The sequence below is a fragment of the Trichechus manatus genome, unplaced genomic scaffold, assembly GCF_000243295.1.
Source record: "Trichechus manatus latirostris isolate Lorelei unplaced genomic scaffold, TriManLat1.0 scaffold00044, whole genome shotgun sequence".
Lineage (NCBI taxonomy): Eukaryota > Metazoa > Chordata > Mammalia > Sirenia > Trichechidae > Trichechus > Trichechus manatus.
The window spans coordinates 682,524-704,435 of NW_004443980.1; the positions used below are offsets into that span (position 1 = coordinate 682,524).

At 37.5% G+C, this 21,912-nt stretch overlaps 1 protein-coding gene across 7 annotated transcripts in view; it reads right to left on the minus strand.

The window, feature by feature from the left end:
* Positions 1 to 21,912, minus strand: part of WDFY2 (WD repeat and FYVE domain containing 2) — a 256,485-nt gene that overhangs the window by 46,388 nt on the left and 188,185 nt on the right. For all 7 annotated transcript variants that reach the window (XR_002824130.1, XM_004376562.2, XM_023731517.1 and 4 more), the window contains one exon: positions 7,218 to 7,272. Coding sequence is in view for 6 of the 7 variants with exons in the window: in XM_004376562.2 (XP_004376619.1) it covers positions 7,218 to 7,272 (55 nt within the window). In the remaining variant the exon portion in view is untranslated. The remainder of the gene's footprint in view (positions 1 to 7,217; positions 7,273 to 21,912) is intronic.

Sequence of the window (21,912 nt, forward strand, 5' to 3'; positions counted from 1 at the left end):
ACTATTTTTCCCAAATGCATAGCCAATGATCCTGCAACTGTGCTTTGAGTAATTCATCCTTATCCAATAGTCTAAAATGCCATATTTTCAAGTAGCAAACACTGATATTTACATGGCTATATTCCTGCATTCTCTATTTTGGCCCATAGTCTATTCTTCCACTAGTACCATGCTGTTCTAATTACTGTTGCTTTACAGCATGTTTAGATATTTAATAGGCAAGTCCCCTTAGTATATTTCTTTTTCAAAAACTTCTTTGCAATTCTAGAACATTTCTTTTTGACATTCCAGAGGCAATCAATTTCAAGGTTTTTGGCTTTTTGTTTGGTATTTTTCTAAATAAATTCTGAATAACATACTTTTAATGCTATTCCTTGATTTTTCAATTTCACACATTCTCTACTGACTTCCTCTAATGGAAGATGAGGATTTAGGTAGCTCTGTTACACACCTGCTGCCATTCACCACAAAAACATACAAACATCCCCTCCCCTGACCCTTACATAATCAATCAATCTATCAATGTATCTACTTATCTATCTACCTACCTAATAGATATATAATATATACAATTCTATCAATTTTAATTGATACATAATTCTATCAATTCTCAGAAATGTATTATTATGCTATGTAAATACTGTTCACAGTGGAGGCATGTAGTGTATCTTCATTTTTTTTTCTGTCTTGTATAATTATCCCCTCAAAGTTGTTTTCTTTTCATTTGCTTACTTTCTATGCACTAACATAGTCTCAGATTTACTAACAGGATTTTAAAACTCCTCTCAAGATAAGCAAACACACTTGGTTACTTCTTCTTTTTCCTTACCTCCATCCTGGAGCCATCTATCCTTCTGCCCCAGTCTAAGCCTGCTACATAGCTATCATCCTGGAAATTACTTCTGTCTCCCTCATGTGTTGAATCCTGTTTCTGGGATGTCATAATTTCCTTTTTTTAGGTTTGTTTCCTCAGTGCTTAGAAGAAGTAAAATGTTTGAGGCCTTGCATGGCTGAAAACATCTAACCCTACCTGACCACACTTGCCATCTTGACTATGCACAGGATTCCGAGTTTGAATTAATTTTCCATCAGAATTTGATATCAGTGCTCTACTGTCACCTGGCTGCCAGTGGAGAAGCCTGATGCTATCTGGGCTCCTATTCATTGTGTGAGAGCTGTTTTATCTCCTGTGGAAACCTTCAGGAGCTTTTCTGTATACCTGGTGCAATGGCATTTCACAATCAAGTGCCTTGTATAGAGGTCTTTCTTCCATTCCTTATGCTGGACGTTCGGTGGGTATGTTTTATCTTTACTCCATGGGTAAATTTCATTTCTTATTCTTGTCTTACTGCACCGGGTAGAACCTCCAGCACAATGTTGAACAAAAGTCATGAGAATGAGCATCCTTGTGTTGTTTCTGATCTTAGGGGAAAAGCACTCAGTTTTCCACCATTAAGTATGATGTTAGCTGTAGGTTTTTGTAGATACCTTTTATCAGCTTGAGAAAGTTTCCTTGTACTCCTAGTTTGCTGAGAGTTTTGAATCAGAAATGGATGTCGGATTTTATCAAATACTTTCTCTGTGTCTATACAGATGATCAGCTCAAATGGTTTATGCTCAACTACTAACCTAAACGTTGGTGGTTCAAACCCATCCAGTGGCTTTGCAGAAGAAAAGCCTGACAATCTGCTGCCATAAAGATTATAGCCAAAGAAAATTCTATGGAGCAGTTCTACTCTGTAACACATAGGGTTGCCATGAATGGGAATCAACTAGATGGCAATAGGTTTGGTTTTGGTTTTATTGAGAAAATGATATGGTTTTTCCCTTATTTTGTTAATATGGTGAATTATAATGATTGATTTTAGAATGTTAATCCAATCTTGCATTCCTGGGGTAAACTCCACTAGGTCATGATATATTCAGTTTACATATTGTTGGATTTGATCTATTGAAACTTTGTTCGGAATTTTTAAATTCATGTTCATGAGGGATACCTGCCTGTAGCTCTTTCTTTGTATTGTCATCTTTGCCTTTCTTTAGCATCAAGGTAATGCTGGTTTCACAGAATGAGTTGGAAAGTATTCAACTTCTTTAATTTTCTGGAAGAGTTTCTACAGTTGGTATTGTTTCATAATTGAACATTTGGTAAAATGCACCAATAAAACAATCTGTGCCTGGAGTTTTCTTTTCGGGAAGGTTTTTAACTATAAACTCAAGTTATTTAATAGATACAGGGTTATTGGGGGTTTTTTCTTCTTAAGTGGCTCTGGTAGTTTGTATCTTTCTAGGAATTTGTCCGTTTTGTCTAAGTTGTGAAATACATCGGCATAAAGTTGCTCATAATATTCCTCGTTATCCTTTAAATATCCCTAGACTCTTACAGTGAGGTCACCTCTCTCATTCTTGATATTGTTCATTTATATCTTATCTTTTTTTCCTGATCAGTCTGGCTAGAGGTTTATCACTTTTATTAATCTTTTCCTAGAACCAGCTATTGGTTTCACTGATTATTTCTACTTAATCTCTTCTCTCTTACTCAACTGTTTTCTACTTCATGAATTTCTACTCTAATGTTTCTTCTGCTTAGTTTGGATTTAATTTGCTCTTCTTTTTCTAGTTTCTTAAGGTAGAAGGTGAGATCATTGATTTCAGACCTTTCTTCTCTTCTAATATAGGTGTTTAGTGCTATAAATACACCCCTTAGCACTGCTTTGGTGGCATCCCATACATTCTGATATGCTGTGTTTCCATTTTCATTCAGCGCAGAATACTTTCTAATTTCCCTTTTGATTTCTTCTTGGACCCATGAAGTATTCAGAAGTGTGTTGTTTAGTTTCCAAATATTTAGAGATTTTACAGAGATCTTTCTGTTTTGATTTTTTCTTTAATGTCATTTCGATCAGAGAACACATTTTGTATGACTTGAATCCTTTCACATTTATTGAGACGTGTTTTACAGCCCGGAATACGATCTACCTTGGTAAATGTTCTGTGTACACATGAAAGGAATATGTATTCTGTTTTAGTTGGATGGAGTGGTCTATAGATGACAATTTAGGTAAGATGGTTCATTGTGTTGCTCAAGTCTTATACCCTTATTAATTTATGATGGGACACTTTTTCCAACCATCCAGAGCTGAAGCCAAGAATGTATTTCCCTATAGTCTCCTGGGATAATTGGTGCAGGGCTTCAGGCCTCGCCTTTCTATGGAATTTCAGCTTTATATGGATCTCAGTTCCAAATCCCCACCTCATGTAGGTCTAGACCTCATCTCCTGTCCCCACGTGCATACTGACACACGAGTTTCAAGCCATTACTTGCTATTCATCTCCCCAGGACTACTGTAATGTCAGGTCACATGTGTATCACTCTAACTTTTAGTTCTTTCTCTGCTTCTGACACGTGGGAATCTTCCTTTTATTTCCTCGTCAAAAGCTTACCTTGCATTAACAAAAACAACACCAAAAAGTGTCATTTTAACATCATTTCTAAGTGTTTATGGTGAAAGAGTTCCCACAGTAGTCTAGTTATCAATTTTTCACAATCCCTTTGTGGACAGAATGGAAATATGTGAGCTATATTTAATACAGTTGGCTATACTGGTTGGCCACAGGATACCCAAAGAATAATGCCAATGGACAGTGCTTTCTAAGGGTACGCTAATCATCTATGCATCTATAAGGTCAGTCATTTTTAACACAGACTTAGGTAAAGGCATATTTCATGCTGATACATTTAAGGGAAACACAAAACTATGTGAGAGTCAGTATATATAATAACAATTAGGATTTCAAAATATCTTATTGAAAACGGGCTAAATAAAATGAAATGATGAATAACCGAAAGCGAACATCAGCATTTTGTTAAAAACAAAACTATATATATATGTATACACACACACACACACACACACACACACCCCAAAAAGATCTGGTCAATGTTCAACCATTTCAGAGGTAGCATATGATCAAGAACCAATGGTATTGAAGGAAGATGTCCAAGCTGCACTGAAGGCATTAGCAAAAACAAGGCTCCAGGAATTGACGGAATACCAACTGAGATGTTTCACCAACTGGATGCAGCGCTGAAGCATTCACTTGTCTATGCCAAGAAATCTGGAAGACAGCTACCTGGCCAACCAATTTGAAGAGATCCATATGTGTGCCCGCTCCAAAGACAGGTGATCCAATAGAATGCAGAAATTATCTAACAATATCAAATGCAAATAAAACTGTGCTGAAGATGACTCAAAAATTTTTGCAGCAGTACATCGACAGGAAATTGCCAGAAATTCAAGCTGGATTCAGAAGAGGAGGTGGAACAAGCGATATAATTTCTGATGTCAGATGGATCTTGGCTAAAAGCAGAGAATACCAGAAAGATATTTACCTATGTTTTATTGACTATGCAAAAGCATTCGACTGTATGGATCACAACAAATTACGGATAACATTGCAAAGAACGAGAATTCCAAAACACTTAATTGTGCTCATGCATGTGAGTACATAAACCTGTACATAGACCAAGAGGTAGTTGTTCAAACAGAACAAGGAGATACTGTGGGGTTTAAAATCAGGAAAGGTGTGTGTCAGTATTGTATCCTTTCACCATACTTATTCAATCTGTATACTGAGCAAATAATCCAAGAAGCTGGACTATATGAAAAAGAACACAGCATTAGATTGGAAGAACACTCATTAACAACCTGCAATATACAGATGACACAACCTTGCTCACTGAAAGTGAAGAGAACTTGAAGCACTTATTGATGAAGATCAAAGACTACAGCCTTCAGCATGCCTTATTTTAAGAAACTGCTACAGCCACCCCAACGTTCAGCAACCACCACCCTGATCAGTCAGCAGCCATCAACATCGAGGCAAGACCCTCCACCAGCAAAAAGATGAAGGCTCAGATGATGGTATTTTTTTTTAAGTATTTTTTAATTAAAGTATGTACATTGTTTTTTTAGACATAATGCTACTGCACACTTACCAGACTGTGATATAGGGTAAACATAACTTTTATATGCACTGAGAAACCAAAATATTCGTGTTACTCGCTTTATGTGATACATGCTTTATTGCAGTGGTCTGGAACTGAACCTACAATATCTCCAAGATATGCCTGTGTATATGAAACAGCCTCAAAAGTACAGGAGATATAGCCTAATAATAACTCAAGTGAGAAACTGTTGCATTTGAGTTGACTACTTTCTGTGAGCCAACAGTATAAAGTGGCTGCCAGAAAATTCACCTTTAAGATGAACAGCACATAGGAAAAGAAATATGATTGTCTTATTATAAATGTGTAAGATTACATGTATATAATGGTGTCTTGGTAGCAAAGTGGTTAAGAGCTCAGGCTTCTAACCAAAAGGTCGGCGATTCAAATCCACCAGCCGCTCCTTGGAAACCCTATGGAGTAGTTCTACTCTGTCCTACAGGGTTGCTATGCATTGGAATCTACTCGACGGCACACAGCAACAACAACATGTATATATTAGCTATCTGTTGCTGCATAACAAGTTACTCCAAAGCTTAAAGGCTTTCGACAACAAACATTTATTATCTCACAAACTCTGTGGGTCAGATATCTTGGTGCAGCTTAGCAAGGAGTGACTGCCTCAAGGTTTCCACAAAGCTACAATCATGGTGGGTGTTAGGAGGGGCTGTGGTCTCATCTAAAGGCTCAATAGAAGAAGGATCTCTTTCCAAGCACACTCATGTGGTTGCTGACTGGGCTCAGTTCCTCAAGGGCTGTTAGACTGAGGGCCTCAGTTCCTTGTTGGCTCCTGACTGGTGGCCTTCCTCAGTTTACACCATACAGGCCTCTCCACAGGGCAACTCACAACATGGCAGCTGGCTTCCAGCAGAGAAAACAAGCAAGAGAGGACGAGCAAGACAGAATCCATAGGCTCTTCGTAGTCTAATTTCAGAAGTGATATTCATCATTGTTGCCATATTCTAGGGCCTGCCCACACTCAAGGAGAGGGGCCTACACAAAAGCAGGATTATCAGGAGGTGGAGATCATTAGGAGCCATCTTAGAAGGTGACTACCACAACGTGCTCTAAAGGTACAACATGATACCCTAAGATCTGTACACAAGACAATTAAAAAACATTTTTCCAAATCATGTGAATTGCAGGCAAAAATGTCTTGGTTAGAAGGCGGCGGTGGGGGGGGCAGACTGAAGGAGGGGAAAGGGATGGGGTTAAGAAATTTCATGCCTTTTTAAAAATAACTGAAAGGCTGTTACGTGTCAGAGAGACTGTACTTAGTCTATGTAGCACCAACAGACTGAGCAAAGACTATCGGGAAACATTCTAGCACTTATCACATGACATTTTAGCCACTTATTTACCTGTTTAACCTATTTAACTGCTCACTGGCAGAGATAACACATGCCTTGTTCACCATTCTAATCATCAGCTACTGGAACACAATAGGTACTCAATAAATATTTGATGAGTAATGTATGAAGAAAAAAACCTGAAGAATAAAGCTATAGGGAAATTAATTTTGGCTTAAAATCTGAAAAAAAGGAAAAATTTCTCAATGCTTTGAATTTTACAAAATCAGAATGGGTTGTTATGTCTTTGGATAAAGAAGAGACTGGATAATCACTCAAGAGATCTGAATGAGATGACCTCTAAGTGTTCCGAAGAGGTCCATGTCTAATGTACTAATTTTATATCATTGTTGGTCTGGATATAGAAATTCCTTCCAAAACTTGCTCCTGACCTATATACTATGAAAATATCCTATCATATACTACCAGTGTTGAAGAAACAATAAAAACTTAATTTTTTCTCTTACACAACATGAATACTCTCATCATTTTAAAACATTTAACCAAATATGAAATGAGCCCCATGTAAAGCAGTGTATTCCTAACACTGCCCCGACTCCACGCTTGCCACACTGTTTGGAGGCAGTGTGGTGTGGTAAGAAACAAAGGCTGTGTGTTTTGGCGTTGTACTGACCTGTGTCTGGATCTGCACTTTAATGCTGGAGGAGCACAGACAAATCACCCAAACTCTATGGGCCTCAACTTCTTACTTAAAAAACTGAGGATAACATTCACCTCAAAGGGTTGCTCTGTTTTGTTCCCCCTGACTATAGCAAACCAAGTACTCTCTTGTGACAGTGGAAGACATCAAGAAATATTTTGCAGACTAGGTAAGCGAAAACCCTATTGTCATTCCCTACCTTGGTAGTTTTTCACAGGAGTCATCTTGTTGTAATCTTCTGACAAAATAAACTCCTGCAAAAGAAACGAAAAGCATTAAGCAAAAAAGAAATTCTATTTTTTTTTAACTATGTATTTTGTCTGGAAGAAAAACAACAACAACAAATGAGGAAACCTAACCAAGAGTAATTTTCAGAGGTGGCAACTATTCCCCTGAATCTTTAAAACTCTCTGATTGAAATGAATGAATATGCAAGCGTCACTTATGATGGCCTCCTCCCATAAGCACTGAACTCTTTAAAATCATTGTGGAGATAACTGTAAGAGGAGTTATATGCATAAAATTACTCTGGTACACTAAGGATCATAAATCAGTTCAAAATCAATCCATCTGCAATTCTATCCATTTCGCTGATATCACAGGCTCTACCAAAAACAAAAAGTTGAGGATGAATAGCTGGAAGGTAATGAAGAGACCCCGAGGATCCTTGCTTACAGCCTGCTTTGTGATGGAGTCTGGAGAGAAGGCAATGAGAGTTCTCGGTGAAGTATTATAACACTGAAGTCCTTGGGTGGTGCAAATGGCTAACTACTGGGCTGCTAACTGAAAGGCTGGTAGTTTGAGTCTACCCAGAGGCACCTTGGTATGGAGCACGGTTCCACACTGACACACATGGGGCTGCCATGAGTGGATTCTATGACAACTGATTTTTGTTTTGTTTTGTTTTTTAGGTGAAAGTTTATAGCCCAAAATAGTTTTTCATTAAAAAATTTATACATAAATTGTTTTGTGACATTGATTGCAAACCCAGCAATGTGTTAGCACTCTCCACCTTAGCTTTCCACCCTGGGTTCTCCATGTCCATTCATCCAGTCTTCCTGTCCCTTCCTGCCTTCACATCTTTGCTTTTGGGTAGGTGTTGCCCATTTGATCTCCTATACCTGATTGAACTAAGAAGCACATTCCTCGTGTGTGTTATTGTTTGTTTTATAGGCCCGTCTAATCTTTCACTGAAAGGTGGACTTCAGGAGTGGCTTCAATTCTGAGTTAGCAGAGTGTCTCGGGGGGCCATGGTCTCAGGATCCTTCAGTCTCTGTCAGACCACTAAGTCTGGTCTTTTTTGTGTGTGAATTTGCATTTTGTTCTACATTTTTTTCCAGCTCTGTCCAGGACCCTCTATTGTGGTCCCTGTCAGAGCAGTCAGTGGTGGTAGCCGGGCACCAACTAGTTGTGCTGGACTCAGGCTGGTGGAGGCTGTGGTATTTGTGGTCCATTAGTCTTCTGGACTAATCTGTCCCTTGTGTCTTTGGTTTTCTTCATTCTCCTTTGCTCTAGACAGTGTGGGACCAGTAGACGTATCTTAGATGGCCACTTATAAGCTTTTAAGACCCCAGATGCTACTCACCAAAGAAGGATGTAGAACATTTTCTTTATAAACTATATTATGCCAATTGAGCTAGATGTCCCCTGAGACCATGGTCCCCAGCCCTCAGCCCAGTAATTCGGTCCCTTAGGGAGTTTCAATGTATCTATGAAGTTTCCATGAGCCTGCCTTGGTCAAGCTGTGCTGACTTCCCCAGTATTGTGTATTGTCTTATCATTCACCAAAGTTACCACTTTACGTTCAGATTTTCTATCTCAGCGTATGTTTAGGTAGGTAGTATGTTTCTAGAAATCTTCCCATTTCCTCTAGGTTCTCAAATTTGTTGGAGTATAATTTTTCATAGCATTCTGTTGATGCTTTTCATTTCAGTTGGGTCTGTTGTAATGTCCCCCACCTAATTTCTTATTTGGGTTATTTGCTTCCTCTCCTGTTTTTGTTTTGTCAGTTTGGCCAGTGGTTTGTCAATTTTATTGATCTTTTCAAAGAACCAATTTTGGTCATGTTGATTCTTTCCATTGTTTTCCTGTTCTCTATCTCATTTATTTCTGTTCTGATCTTTATTATTTTTTCTTCTGGTGGCTGTGGGCTTCTTTTGCTGTTCTCTATTTGTTCGAGTTGTAGGGCTGACACTTTGATTTTTGGCCCGTATTTCTTTTTTGATATGTGCATTTATTGCTCTAAACTGACCTCTGAGCACTGTCTTTGCTGTGTCCCAAAGGTTTTGGTATGATGTGTATTTATTCACATTTGATTCTAGGAATTTTTTAATTCTCTCTTTGATTTCTTCTATTACCCAGTAGAGATAACAGCAAGGTGTTACTCAGTTTCCGTGTTTTTTATTTTTTTTTTTGCTTGCTCTTCCTGTTATTGATTTTTACTTTTATGTCACTGTGATCAGAGAGAATGCTTTGTATTATTTTGATGTTCTGGATTTTATTGAGGGTTGCTTTGTGGTCTAAAATGTGGTCTATTCTGGAGAATGTTCCATTTGCATTGGAAAAGAATGTATACTTTGCTGTTGTTGGGTGGAGGGTTCTATATATGCCTATGAGGTCAAGTTGGCTGATTTTGGCCTTTAGATCTTCTGTATCTTTGCTGAATTTCTTTCTAGATGTTTTGTGCTTTGCTGACAGTGGTGTGTTTAAGTCTCCTATTATTATTGTGGAACTGTCTATTCTCTTCTCAGTGCTGTTAGACTTTATGTATTTTGGAGCCCTGTTGTTGAGTGCATAGATATTTATTAATGTTATGTCTTCTTGGTGGACTGTCCCTTTAATCATTATATAATGTCCATCCTTGTCCTGGAGTTTGTGATGGATTTTGCCTTAAAGCCTATTTTATCTGAGATTAATATTGCCATTCCTGCCCTTTTTGGTTACCATTTGACATATTTTTTTCCATCCTTTGATTTGTAATATATTTATGTCCTTGTGTCTAAGGTGTGCCTCTTGTAGACAGCATACTGATGGGTTGTGCTTTTTTATCCATTCTGCCTCTCTCTGTCTCTGTACAGGTGCATTTAAGCCATTTACATTCAGTGCGATTATCGACAGATATGAGTTTATTGCTGTCATAATGTGCTTTTTAAAAAATTGTTTTGTTGTGCTGACGTTTTCTTTGTTCTTACTTTCTTGTGCTGAGTTCCTTTTGTTTGTGGATATTGTTTTCTTTCATTATTATAGATTTTGTGTTTACTGAGACTTTATGTTTTTCTTCTTTTTTATTCTGATGGGTAGGTTTGTTAACTTTGTGTTTACCCTTATCTTTGAAATTTACCCTTCCTAAGTTTGAACGAGTCTTTCATTACTTGATATTGCCTTGATTTCCTCTCCATTTGAAAGTTTTATACCTACACCATTTATTATTTTATTGTTTTGACATTGTCATCGTTTACTGATTGATGTCTCTGTTTCACTGTTCTAAGTCTTTCAGCTTTTGTTTTATTATTGAGAGTTCTTTACCTAGGTTGGCATCTGGCTGATGCTGTCCTGTATCCTAGACTCCGATTGATGTCGGTTCATTAACCAAAGGACTCCCTTTAATATTTCTTGTAAGTTTAGTTTAGTTTTTATGCATTCCCTTAATTTCTGTGTATCTGGAAATATCCTAATTTCACCATCCTATTTGAAAGAGGGTTTTGCAGGGTATGTTATTCTTGGTTGGCAGTTGTTTTCTTTGAAGATTTTATATATATCATCTCATTGCTTTCTTGCCTGCATAGTTTCTGTCGAGTAATCAGAGCTTAGTCATATTGTTTGCCCTTTGTAAGTTACTCTTTTTCTTGAGCTGCTCTCAAGATTCTTCCTTTTTTCTGTGCTTTTGGCACGTGTGATTATGATATGCCTTGGTGACTTTCTTTTGGGATCTATCCTCAGGTTCGTTTAGACTCTTGGATGGTCAGCTTTTCATCTTTCATGATATTTGGGAAGTTTTCTGCCTACAAATCTTCAACAATCTTCTCCATGTTTTCCACTTTCTCCCTGTTCTGGAACTCTGATCATGTGCAAATTTTTGCTCTTGTGTCCCACATAGTTCTTAGGTTTTCTTCATTCTTTCATCTGATTTTTCCTCAAAGTGGCATCCAAGGATTTGTCTTCAATTTTGCTTATTGTGTCTTCCATTGTCTCAAATTTGCTCCTAAAACCTTCTGTTGAATTGTTCATCTCTGAAATTTTGTTGTTTATCTTTTGGGTTTCTAATTGCTGTTTCTGTGTGATATCTAATTGTTTATCTATTTTGACATTTTGATCTTGTACTGTTTTCCTGAATTCTTCTATTGCTTTTTCTGTGTTTTCCTTGATTTTGGCTATGTTTTCATTGAGTTTGTCTGTGTTTTCCATGATTTTATCTATTTTTTCCTTGGTTATATCTGTGTTTTCCCTTATCTCTTTCCTAATCTCTTGGAGAGCACTAAGTATTAGTCTTTTGAATTCCATATTAGGTAGTTCCACTGCCTTTTCTTCTACCAGAAGTTCATATTATTCTTTATTTTAGCCACTTGCTGGAGCCATCTTGTCCTGCTTTTTTATGTTTTGATATTGTTTGCTGTCTCCAAAACATTAAGATATTAGTTTTTGTTTTTTAATTTGTTTCATCCTGCTTCTTTGTTTTGTTTTGGTATCAGGGCAGGTGGGCCAGGCATGTTTTGTAGCTTGCTCGTCTTTGGGCATGATGGCTCTCATAACTTTGTCCAGGTCGGTAGGGCAGCAGCAGGCAGGGCAAGCTCACTTCATTGTACACTGGTTTGGTGAGGTAGTTGAGGGCAGACTGGGCGGGCGCTGTCTGCTACCTGACGTTGGGAACGTTCACAGCCCCTCACCAGATAGGCGGGGATATTGGATGGGGAGTGATTAGGGGTCACTTTCCACAGTTCAGCAGCTGGTCGAGTGGCAGGAGGGCAGGGGCAGTGTGGGCCAATGGAGCAGTGGGCCTGAGTGTCATGGAAACTCTAGCTGTGGTGACACGGTGAAGGATGGTGCGAAGGGGGGCTGGTGTACAGGCCTAGATGGCGGAAGAAGGAAACAAGAAGGAAAAAACAGGTAGCAGGTGGGTGGGGGTAGGGTGGATCTGGGGGCCAGTGAGAAGGGTGGGGAGGTGGTGTATGGGGCTAAGTGCAAGGTAGAAAGTGGCAGGCCGGTGGCTCTATAGCTGTGGCGGTGTGTCCTGGCCCAGCAGAAAGGATGGGAGGTGGCAGATGAGACTAGGTGGGAGGAGGAAAGATAAGGAAGAAAGGGGGGAAAAAATGGTGCAGTGGGTGTGACCCAGGGTGGTGGCAGGCCGGTAGCTCTGTACCTGTGGCGGTGCAGCGTAGCCCAGCAGGAAGGGATAGACGTGATGTATGGGACAAGGTGGGACAAAGAAAGAAAAGGAGAAAAACGGGGGAAAAAGGCACAGTGGGAGCCGGTGGATGGGGATGGAGTGGACCCAGAGTGATAGCAGGCTGATGGCTCTCTAGCTGAGTGGAGCGGTGCGGCATGGCCCAGGGGAAGGGGTAGAGGTGGCATATGGGGCTAAATGGGAGGGAAAAAGAAAAGAAGGGAGAAAAAATCGTATGGTAGGAGCCAGCGGGTGGGGGCAGGGTGGATTCGAGGTGATGGCAGGCCAGTAGCTCTCTAGCCGAGTGGCACAGCATGGCCCTTCTGGGTGTGGCATAAAGGGCAGAAGGATGAGAGGTGGGAAATTGTGTTTCTCTGGTTATTGGGTCTCTGTCTCCTGTTGGAAGCTCCGTGAATTTGCCTTCCCTTACTCCCTGTCTGGGGTTGTTGCTGGCTGTGCTCCAAGATGACAATGCTGTGCCGTATTAGTTGGCAGGGGACCTCCACTCCATAACTCTCCGCATTCTGTTTTCTTTCAGTTTCTTCTTCCATTCTGTGTTTGATCTAGTTCTTTATCCCTTCATTTGATGCTCATGGTTGCAGGATTTACGTTTGTGTCTGTTTTACTTAGTTTTTCAGGTCTTTGCTACAAAGGGACAGCACGATGCGTCTGTCTAGGGCACCATGTTGGCTCCACTCAAAAAGAAATTCTTTAAGTGAATAACTATGTTTCAGTAAAACCTCATTGTACAAAGAAAACATTATCATGTAATTATATCTAACATTAATATTTTGCCAATCAAGTCAGTTATTTTATACCACTTTAAAAGTAGCAGTCATAATTAAGATCCAATGAATTATCATAATTTTTACCTTATAATTTTTAAATTGGCTTGTGTGTGTGTGTGTCTGTGAAAGAGACAGAGAGAGAACACTGAATCAAGCTCAGAGTCTTGATATGGGTCAATTCTGAAGATAACCTTGATTTAAAATACTTTTATTTCAATAATGCCACAGCTGAAATGTTCTCTAACTCAGGCAAGGCTCTGGCCATTGAGCAAATAGATAGTAAATTCTCTACAAGAGAAATAAATCAGATATTTTAAAGATTCTGTTTCTAATATCAGTTTATTTCCCCTCACTACAAGCTTCTCAAGGCTGCATCTTATTCCTGTATTCCTAGTGCACCTGGCACAGTAGGAAATCAACAAATACTGACCAAATGGATACGTGAAAGGCATTTCCCAATCTGATCAGATTACTTTGTATGTCAAATTTACACAAAAAAACAGTTTCTACATAGCATGTTCTACTTATCCTTTGTAGGGATGCATAAAAGGTGAGCGTGCACGCGCGCGTGTGTATATGTGAGTATTTACCTAAGTATCCATGTTTATAGTGACCCATATGTAGAAGCCAATCATGTGCTTATAAGCCCTAACCAGGGCATTTATAAGCCCTAAGCAAGTCTGGAGTTATTTAGCTTTTTTCAAATGCCAAATGTTCATATATTCTTAAAGAGTAAGTTGTCAACGTAAGGAAAGCTGCAAAGGATAGTAAATTGATTCCTTCAGCTGAGCTTAAAAACAAGGAACTTTTCAAAACATTTGGAGGCATCCAGAATTTTTCTTTGATGACTGAAAAAAAGGGTGGGGGGAGACAGAAAGTAATGTCCGTACTTGTTAACTGGGTGTTTACTGAGGTTTGTGTAATACTTTAAAAGAAAATAGTTATTTTATCATTTTTGTGATAAATGCCATAAAGATAAAGTAAGTACAAGGTTATGTGAGAATATACAAGGCAACAAAATTCCTCTGGTTATTCACTTTTCTACCTCATTCCCCTTTAAGAGGCTTATCTACAAATCAATTTTCTTTACCATGATTTTCTCAGCAATAACATTAGCTAATTGTTATTTTTTAAAAGTCATATTTTTTCTTCAAGGAGCGACACTATATCTATTTCTCATTTCTAGAGGGCTAGACTCACACTTGAACAGAGCAGGCTTTTTTTTTTAACATTCTTTTTTGTTTGTTTTTACTGTGCTTTAGATGAAGGTTTACAGAGCAAATTATTCTCTCATTAAACAATTAATACACATATTGTTTTGTGACATTGGTTGCCAACCCCACGACATGTCAACATGCTCCCGTTCTTGACCTTGGGTTCTCCATTTCCATTCATCCAGCTTGCCTGTCTTCTCCTGTCTTTTCGTCCTTGCCCCTGAGCCGGTGTGACCACGTAGTCTCGTATACATGGTTGAGATATGTGTATTACTGTTTGTTTATGGGCCTGTCTAATGTTTGTCTGAAGGGTGAACCTCAGGAGTGAGTTCAGTACTAAGTTAAAAGGGTGTCCAGGGGCCACACTCTTGGGGTCAGAACAGACTGTTTTTTAAAGAAGTAAAGTAGCTCTCCCATTAGGCGCTTACAGTGTGGGTAGGGAAGCCACGCACACATGTGAGCAACAATTTACCATCACCCTTAACTGCAGGCAGGAGGAAGGAGCTCGACTCTGAGCTCTGTTCTGTAAAGGGCTCCCAAATCTTAACACACACACTAAATAATGTATTTAAGGCAGCTGGACAAGTATTTAGCACAGTCATATAGCTCGTGCTGTTTTGAATGTACTGAAATGGTTCTGTAGCTCAGACAAAAGGTACCTCAATTCCTTCTGGAACAAGGAAGGGCATAAAATAAAACAATCTGATGCAGGCCTGAATTCAGGATTTAATATATATACACAAAATAAAATTACTAGTTCATCATACTAGTAAACTTAATTTTTCGTTCATTTGTTTTTCCTGTGATAATAAAAATACATAATCATGGAGAAAATTTGGGAGATTTTGTCAATATTTCTTTCCTCCTTTTGGTCTTAGAAATAGTACACTATTCTAAGAAATGTAACAAGGATAAACATTAAAAAGTCCCTTGTGGTCCCACTTCTCAAAGATAACTATTATGGAAAGTATTACTATAATCATGTACATAAAAAAATTTAATACTACTTGGCAATACTTATCTTTTAACAAATCGTGCATATAATTCCATGTGAGTACTTTCTTATCAACTTCATTCTTTTAAATAACTGCATAGTATTCCAACTTAAGCATGTACTATAATGTTTTTCTATTAATGAATGTTTATATTGTTTTCAGTTTTTCTTATTACAAAAAAAATTACATTAAACATATTGCACATCTGTAGCTGTATTTATACATCTCTAGCTGTATTTCTGTAAAAATAAAGTTCTAGAAGTAGAATTGTTAGATCCAAGGGCATGACCGTTTAAAATTTGATAGATACTATCAAACTGACTTTTAAAAAGATGTTATCTATTAACACTTACAAACAATATAATGTAAGTCTGTCTGCAACTTAGAATTACTTCCTTAGTATTGACCAAAGCTCAGAATCAACTGATCAAAGACATCTGCATTTTTAATCATTTGATCCATTTTTCATAACAAAAGGAAAACCTCTATTTCCAAAAAGAATCATATTTACAGGTACAGGATTACAATACAGATTTGGGGGGACACAATTAAATCCAAAACTTGTCCATAACTCCATTTTTTTCCATAAGCCCTATGGTTTGTATCGTGCGATTTTGCACATTGTGATGATTTTAAAAAACTGCGTAAGTTGCATTTTAGCAGAACTGACTATATGTGGTTATATCTGTTTTCTTACGCCTAATATCATATGCTTTTTATTTTCACCTTTCTTCCTTAATGAGATTTGCCAGGAATTTATCTGTTTTATCAATATTTTCCAAAACACAGCTTTTGGTTTTATTTATTTTTGGTTTGCTTTCTGTATCTCTAATTTCAAGGTTGATTTTATAATTCTCTTCCACAACCTTCTTATATTTTATCTTATCACTTTTTTTTTTGTTAACGTAAGCTGAATACTTAGATTCATATATTTAAGTCTTTATTTAAAAATAATATTTGAAGGTAAAATTGTCTAAGCATAACTTTGATTGTATTCCATAGATTTTGATATAAAGTGGGTACCCTTTAAAATAATTTCTATATCATTTCATGTATCATAGAAATATATATAAACTATATATTACTTGTATACTAGTTTTCTTTTTAAACTATGAGTTATTTAGAAAAAATTCTTGATTTACAAGTAGTTATATTTATGGCTATCTTTTGTTGCTAATTTCTAGTTTTACTGGCTTATAGTCAAAAAATATAACCTTTTTACTTTCTATAATTTAGTAAGATTTTCTTTAAGGTCAAGATACTGATTTTGTAAATGTTCTGCAGACATTAGAGAAAAAATGTATTTTATTCAGAGTACAAAGTTCTATGTTTACTTGTATACCTAGTCAATGAATCCTGACAGCTTTCAAATATTCTATATTCTTACTTATTTTTTGCCTACTTGATGTTCAAATTCTGAAATAGGTAAAGACATTTGTTTTATCTTTAATGCTTATTATTCTTCATTCTAATTATAAAAGTAATATGCTTACTGGAGATAAATAAACACTATGAAAAGTATCAAGAATGCCATTAAGCTTAAGTATCAAGAGGGAAATTTAAATTGTCTACAATTCTACCAACTAGTGACAAGGACTGTTAATAGTCTGATTTTCTTTTCAATCTTTTCCCCTTATATACATACAAACACATACAACTGGAATAAGAGTACTGTTTATGTTGTCTCGTGGCTCTCTTTCATAACATCATTACAATAGCATTTCTCACGTCATTATTCTCTGAAAACATCATTTTAATGGCTGTATCATATTCCACTGGAAGGCTATATAGACATTTATCTAATTAGTCATGGATTGTTATATTTTTAACACAATTCTTTTATTATAAAAATAATGACAGTCTTGTAAATAAATCTTTGTTTTTTTATGATTCTTTTCCATAGATATTTTTCTAGAGGTGGGATTACTGATATAAAGGTATAAATACTTTTAAAGCTCTGAATATATATTACCAACATTTCTTTCTAGCTTGTGCCAATTTATGTTCCCTTCAGCAGCATACAAGAGTACCTATTTGATTCAATTCAAATCTTAAATTTAAATGGATACAATGTGTATCCTAAGATTACTGCTACTTAGATAAAAATACAATTTTTTAATGCTAACACTTTAAAATATCTATTAGTCTTTAGTATCTCCTCTTTTGTGACTTGTCTTCTATGTACAGGATTTGAGTCTTTTTCTTATCTACTTGTAAATGCTTATTACAGACTGAGGATATTATCCTTTGTCTGCCATATTTCAAGCCAATATTTTCTCTATTGTTTACTTTTAAATTCTATTTATGTAGCTTTTTTAAGTAGAGAAGTTCTGAATTCGATGATGTACTCAAATATAATGGCATTTTCCCTCGTGATTCCATTGTTTTAAGCTTACAAATGTCTTCCCTGTAGAAAATGTTTATAAATGTTTCCTCTACTTCTAGTTTTTCCCCTTTTTAAGGTTTTACTCTGTACATTTTTATATCACAAAAAAGATTAAGAATTTTTATTGGAATTGCATCAAACCTATAAATTCAGGAAGAATTGGCATTTGAAAGCCTTTTCTATGCATATTAGTAAAATTTTATAATTTTCTTCAACTAAATTTCACGTTTCTTCTTGAGACTATTTTTGATTTTTTTGTTGTTAACTTCCGTGAATGGGACCATTTTTTATTACTTAGGAAACTCTAAGTTTTAAAAAAAAAGATTTACAGGTGCTACTTTTGGACTATCACTGTAAAAGGGATATCAGTTCCTGAGAAACTTACTTAAAACCTCCCTTTGTGGCAGTTACAGTGAGGTGATGAATCCTGGGACATTTAACACACTTGTAACTAAAAATACACACCACCACCACTCCCTTCTTAACATTTAGAAGGAAAGGAAGAAGGCATGTTTCAGATCAAATTAATTAACAAGAAAAAGAAAACTGGCAGGACCCTTAATAATAGCCACTGCTTTGGGATGGGGGTAAAGAATAAAAATGAAGAATGCCATTAAGCTTCTTCATGCTTTTCTCAGTGCTTCTTCTACTCCTCCCTGTCTCTTTGAATTTCTATGAAAACCAGGTCCGGTAGAGTGAATCCATCGGATAAGCAATATTACTTTATTTGTGCAGTTATGTCAATATCATATTGAAAAAAACAGCTGCCAGTGTGCCCTGTCATTAAAGAATGTACATTAAGGCCCAGGCCTGTGTACACAGGTGCCATCTTTACCCTCTTGCAGCATGTTTCACAGTAACAATAAACATTTCTATTGGTTTATAAAAATATATCTGTCAAGTAGACACATTTCTTGTTTGGTAACAGAGGCCAGCTCATCAGAGCAACCTCAGCTTTTTATCAGTCTAAATAAGAGGTCACAGGCAGTTCTCTGGGTTTTTACTTAAATGAAACATATATGTATATATATATTTTTTCCTCGTCATCCTTGTGCTCCTGCATACAGCACACGTTCTCAGATGCCCAGAATTTTTCTGGGGAATGCAGAAAGTAACAGAACAGAAGTGTACAGCCCACGGTGCAGTGCTGCAGATTCTGGTTCCATCCAGTTTCATGAGCACCAAAAAAAAAAAAAAAACAGTTGCTGTCAAGTCAATTCCAACGGATAGCAACCCCATGTGTGTCAGATTAGATATGTGCTCTTTAGGGTTTTTAATGACTTATATTTCAGAAGTAGATTGCCAGGCCTTTTTGCCATGGCATCTCTGGGTGGACTCAAACCTCCAACCTTTTAGTTAGCAGCCAAGTATATTAACCATATGTACCATCTGGTGGGGAACATAGATGTCTTCTTTCCACATCTGCCTCGTTAAAAGAGAAGTTGGTCAGAAGATGAAATCTTTGGAAATCTGTTGTTGTTTGTTCTAAGGTGCCACTGAGTTGGTTCTGACTCATAGCGACCCCACATACAACAGAACGAAACACTGTCTGGTCCTGCGCCATCCTCACAATTGATATGTTTGAGCCCATTGTGGCAGCCACTGTGTCAATCCATCTCGTTGAGAGTCTTCCTCTTTTTTGCCAACCCTCTACTTTACCAAGCATGATGTCCTTCTCCAGCGACTGGTTCCTCCTGATAACATGTCCAAAGTACGGAGACGAAGTCTTGCCATCCTTGCTTCTAAGGAGCATTCCTGCTGTACTTCTTTGGAGACAGATTTGTTCATTCTTCTGGCAGTCCATGGTATATTCAATATCCTTTGCCAACACAATTCAAAGGCATCAATTCTTCTTCGGTCTTCCTTATTCACTGCCCAGCTTTTGCATGCATATGAGGCAACTGAAAACACCATGGCTTAGGTCAGGCTGACCTTAGCCCTTAAAGTGATGTCTTTGCTTTTTAACACTTTAAAGAGGTCTTTTCCAGTAGATTTGTCCAATGCAATACATCATCTGATTTCTTCATTGCTGCTTCTATGGGTACCGATTGTGGATCCAAGTAAAATGAAATCCTTGACAACTTCAATCTTTTCTCCGTTTATCTTGATGTTGCAGATTGGTCCCGTTGTGAAGATTTTGGTTTTCTTTATGTTCAGGCATAATCCATATTGAAGGCTGTAGTCTCTGATCTTCTTCAGTTAAGTGCTTCAAGTCCTCTTCACTTTCAGCAAGCAAGGTTGTGTCATCCGCACATCACAGGTTTTTAATAAGTTTTCCTCCAATCCTGATGCCACTTTCTTCTTCATACAGTCCAGCTTCTCGGATTATTTGCCCAGCATACAGGCTGAATAAGTATGGTGAAAGGATACAGCCCTGACGCATACCTTTCTTGACTTTAAACCACTCAGCAGCCCCTTGTTCTGTTCAAATGACTGCCTCTTGTTCTATGTACCAGTTTCACATGAGCACAGTTAAGTTTCCTGGAATTCCCATTCTTCGCAATGTTATCCATAATTTATTATGATCCACACGGTCAAATGCCTTTGCAGAGTCAATAAAACATAGGTAAACATCTTTCTGGTCTAACATTGGTAAACTTCTCATTTTACAATTCCATATAAAATCCACTTCTGCATTTGCTTTAGAAATGTTTAGCATATTGTCGAATATACTACTTAGTTCTCGATTATTAAATTATGAGGGTGACTGACTTTAAATTCAGTGTTAGAAAGTATTAGTACCTTAAAAACTGCCTGCTTTATTATTATACATTGTCAAGATTAACAGTGTCTCATTTCTGCTCTGACTACCAGAAAGTTCAAAATCAAATTCAAGTGTTAATCACAGAAACTGTGCTGATCCTTATAACCTGCATACTTGTTTTATTCTAGGTTCTTCTTAGGCTGTTTTGGTTGCCAGGAACACAAGCCCCTTAAGAAGAGCGATTTATTATACAGAAACCCAGACAATAATGGGAATGCTACTGGCGAATGCTGGTAGCTCTGCCTTTTTCTACAAGTGTGATCTATTATCCCTTCTCAATCAACTGGCCTCTTCTGACGACTCAGCTTCTGTTCCCTCATAACTGAAGCTTCCACATGGCCATCACAGTCCCTCCAGCCCTTCTCTAAAGCAAGATCTTTCAGCTTCGCCTTCCACTAACCAGCTTGCTCTCTTAGTACTCCCACGTTCAAATCCCAGCCTTGCAAATCTTTTCTCACTAGACCCCAAGCCAGTCCATACGCGGCCCCTATCCTGTCTTTCGGCCAGGTACTCACTCCTAGAGTTCAATCAATTGAGACTAATGAAAATGGGGTTATGAGATAAAACAGAGCTACCTCCTAACAAACAATAACACACATGAGGAACGTGCTTCTTAGTTCAATCAACTATAGGAGACCAAATCGGCAACACCTGCCCAAAAGCAAAGATGAGAAGTAAGGACAGGAAAACGGGATGAATGGACACGAAGAACCCAGAGTGGAAGGGGAAAGGGAAAGCGTGCTGACACATTGCAGAGATTACAAATTTGTGTATAAATTTTTGAATGAGAAACCAATTTGCATTGTGAACTTTCACCTGAAACACAATAAAATTAAAAAAAAAAAGATACCTCCACCTTTTCATCAGGGCCTACAGAAAGGCAGCTCTTTCTCCACAGAAGGCTAAGGGGATCATCTTTTACATGATCGTGGTTACTTACACATTTTCCCTACATCGAGTCTCAATTTTTATTTTTAACTTCCTTTTACTGTGTGTATTCTTACAAGTTTCCACAAAAACTTTCTGAAATCAGATGGAACATAATAAACAGAAAACCCACAAGGACACAGAAAACAAATTTCCTTGTTTTTGTTTTGTAACATTTTTCTGCAAAAATGATTTTACAAATCTCCGTGTCTGGCTTAAGAGAAGACAGCTGGAGTCTCATATCTGCTTCTGCATTCAATCTGTACCCTTGTTAGAGAAAGAAAGGGAAAAAGGCAAATAATGTCTTAGTATTACTATGAAGATGGTTTTGATCTCACAGACCAGTTTGAGAACTACTGGTTTAAGTGACTGATCTGACTTTTGTCTTTGATGAATCTTCATTTCAGATTCTGCTAATTTGCCTGTACAGTTCAAAGAAT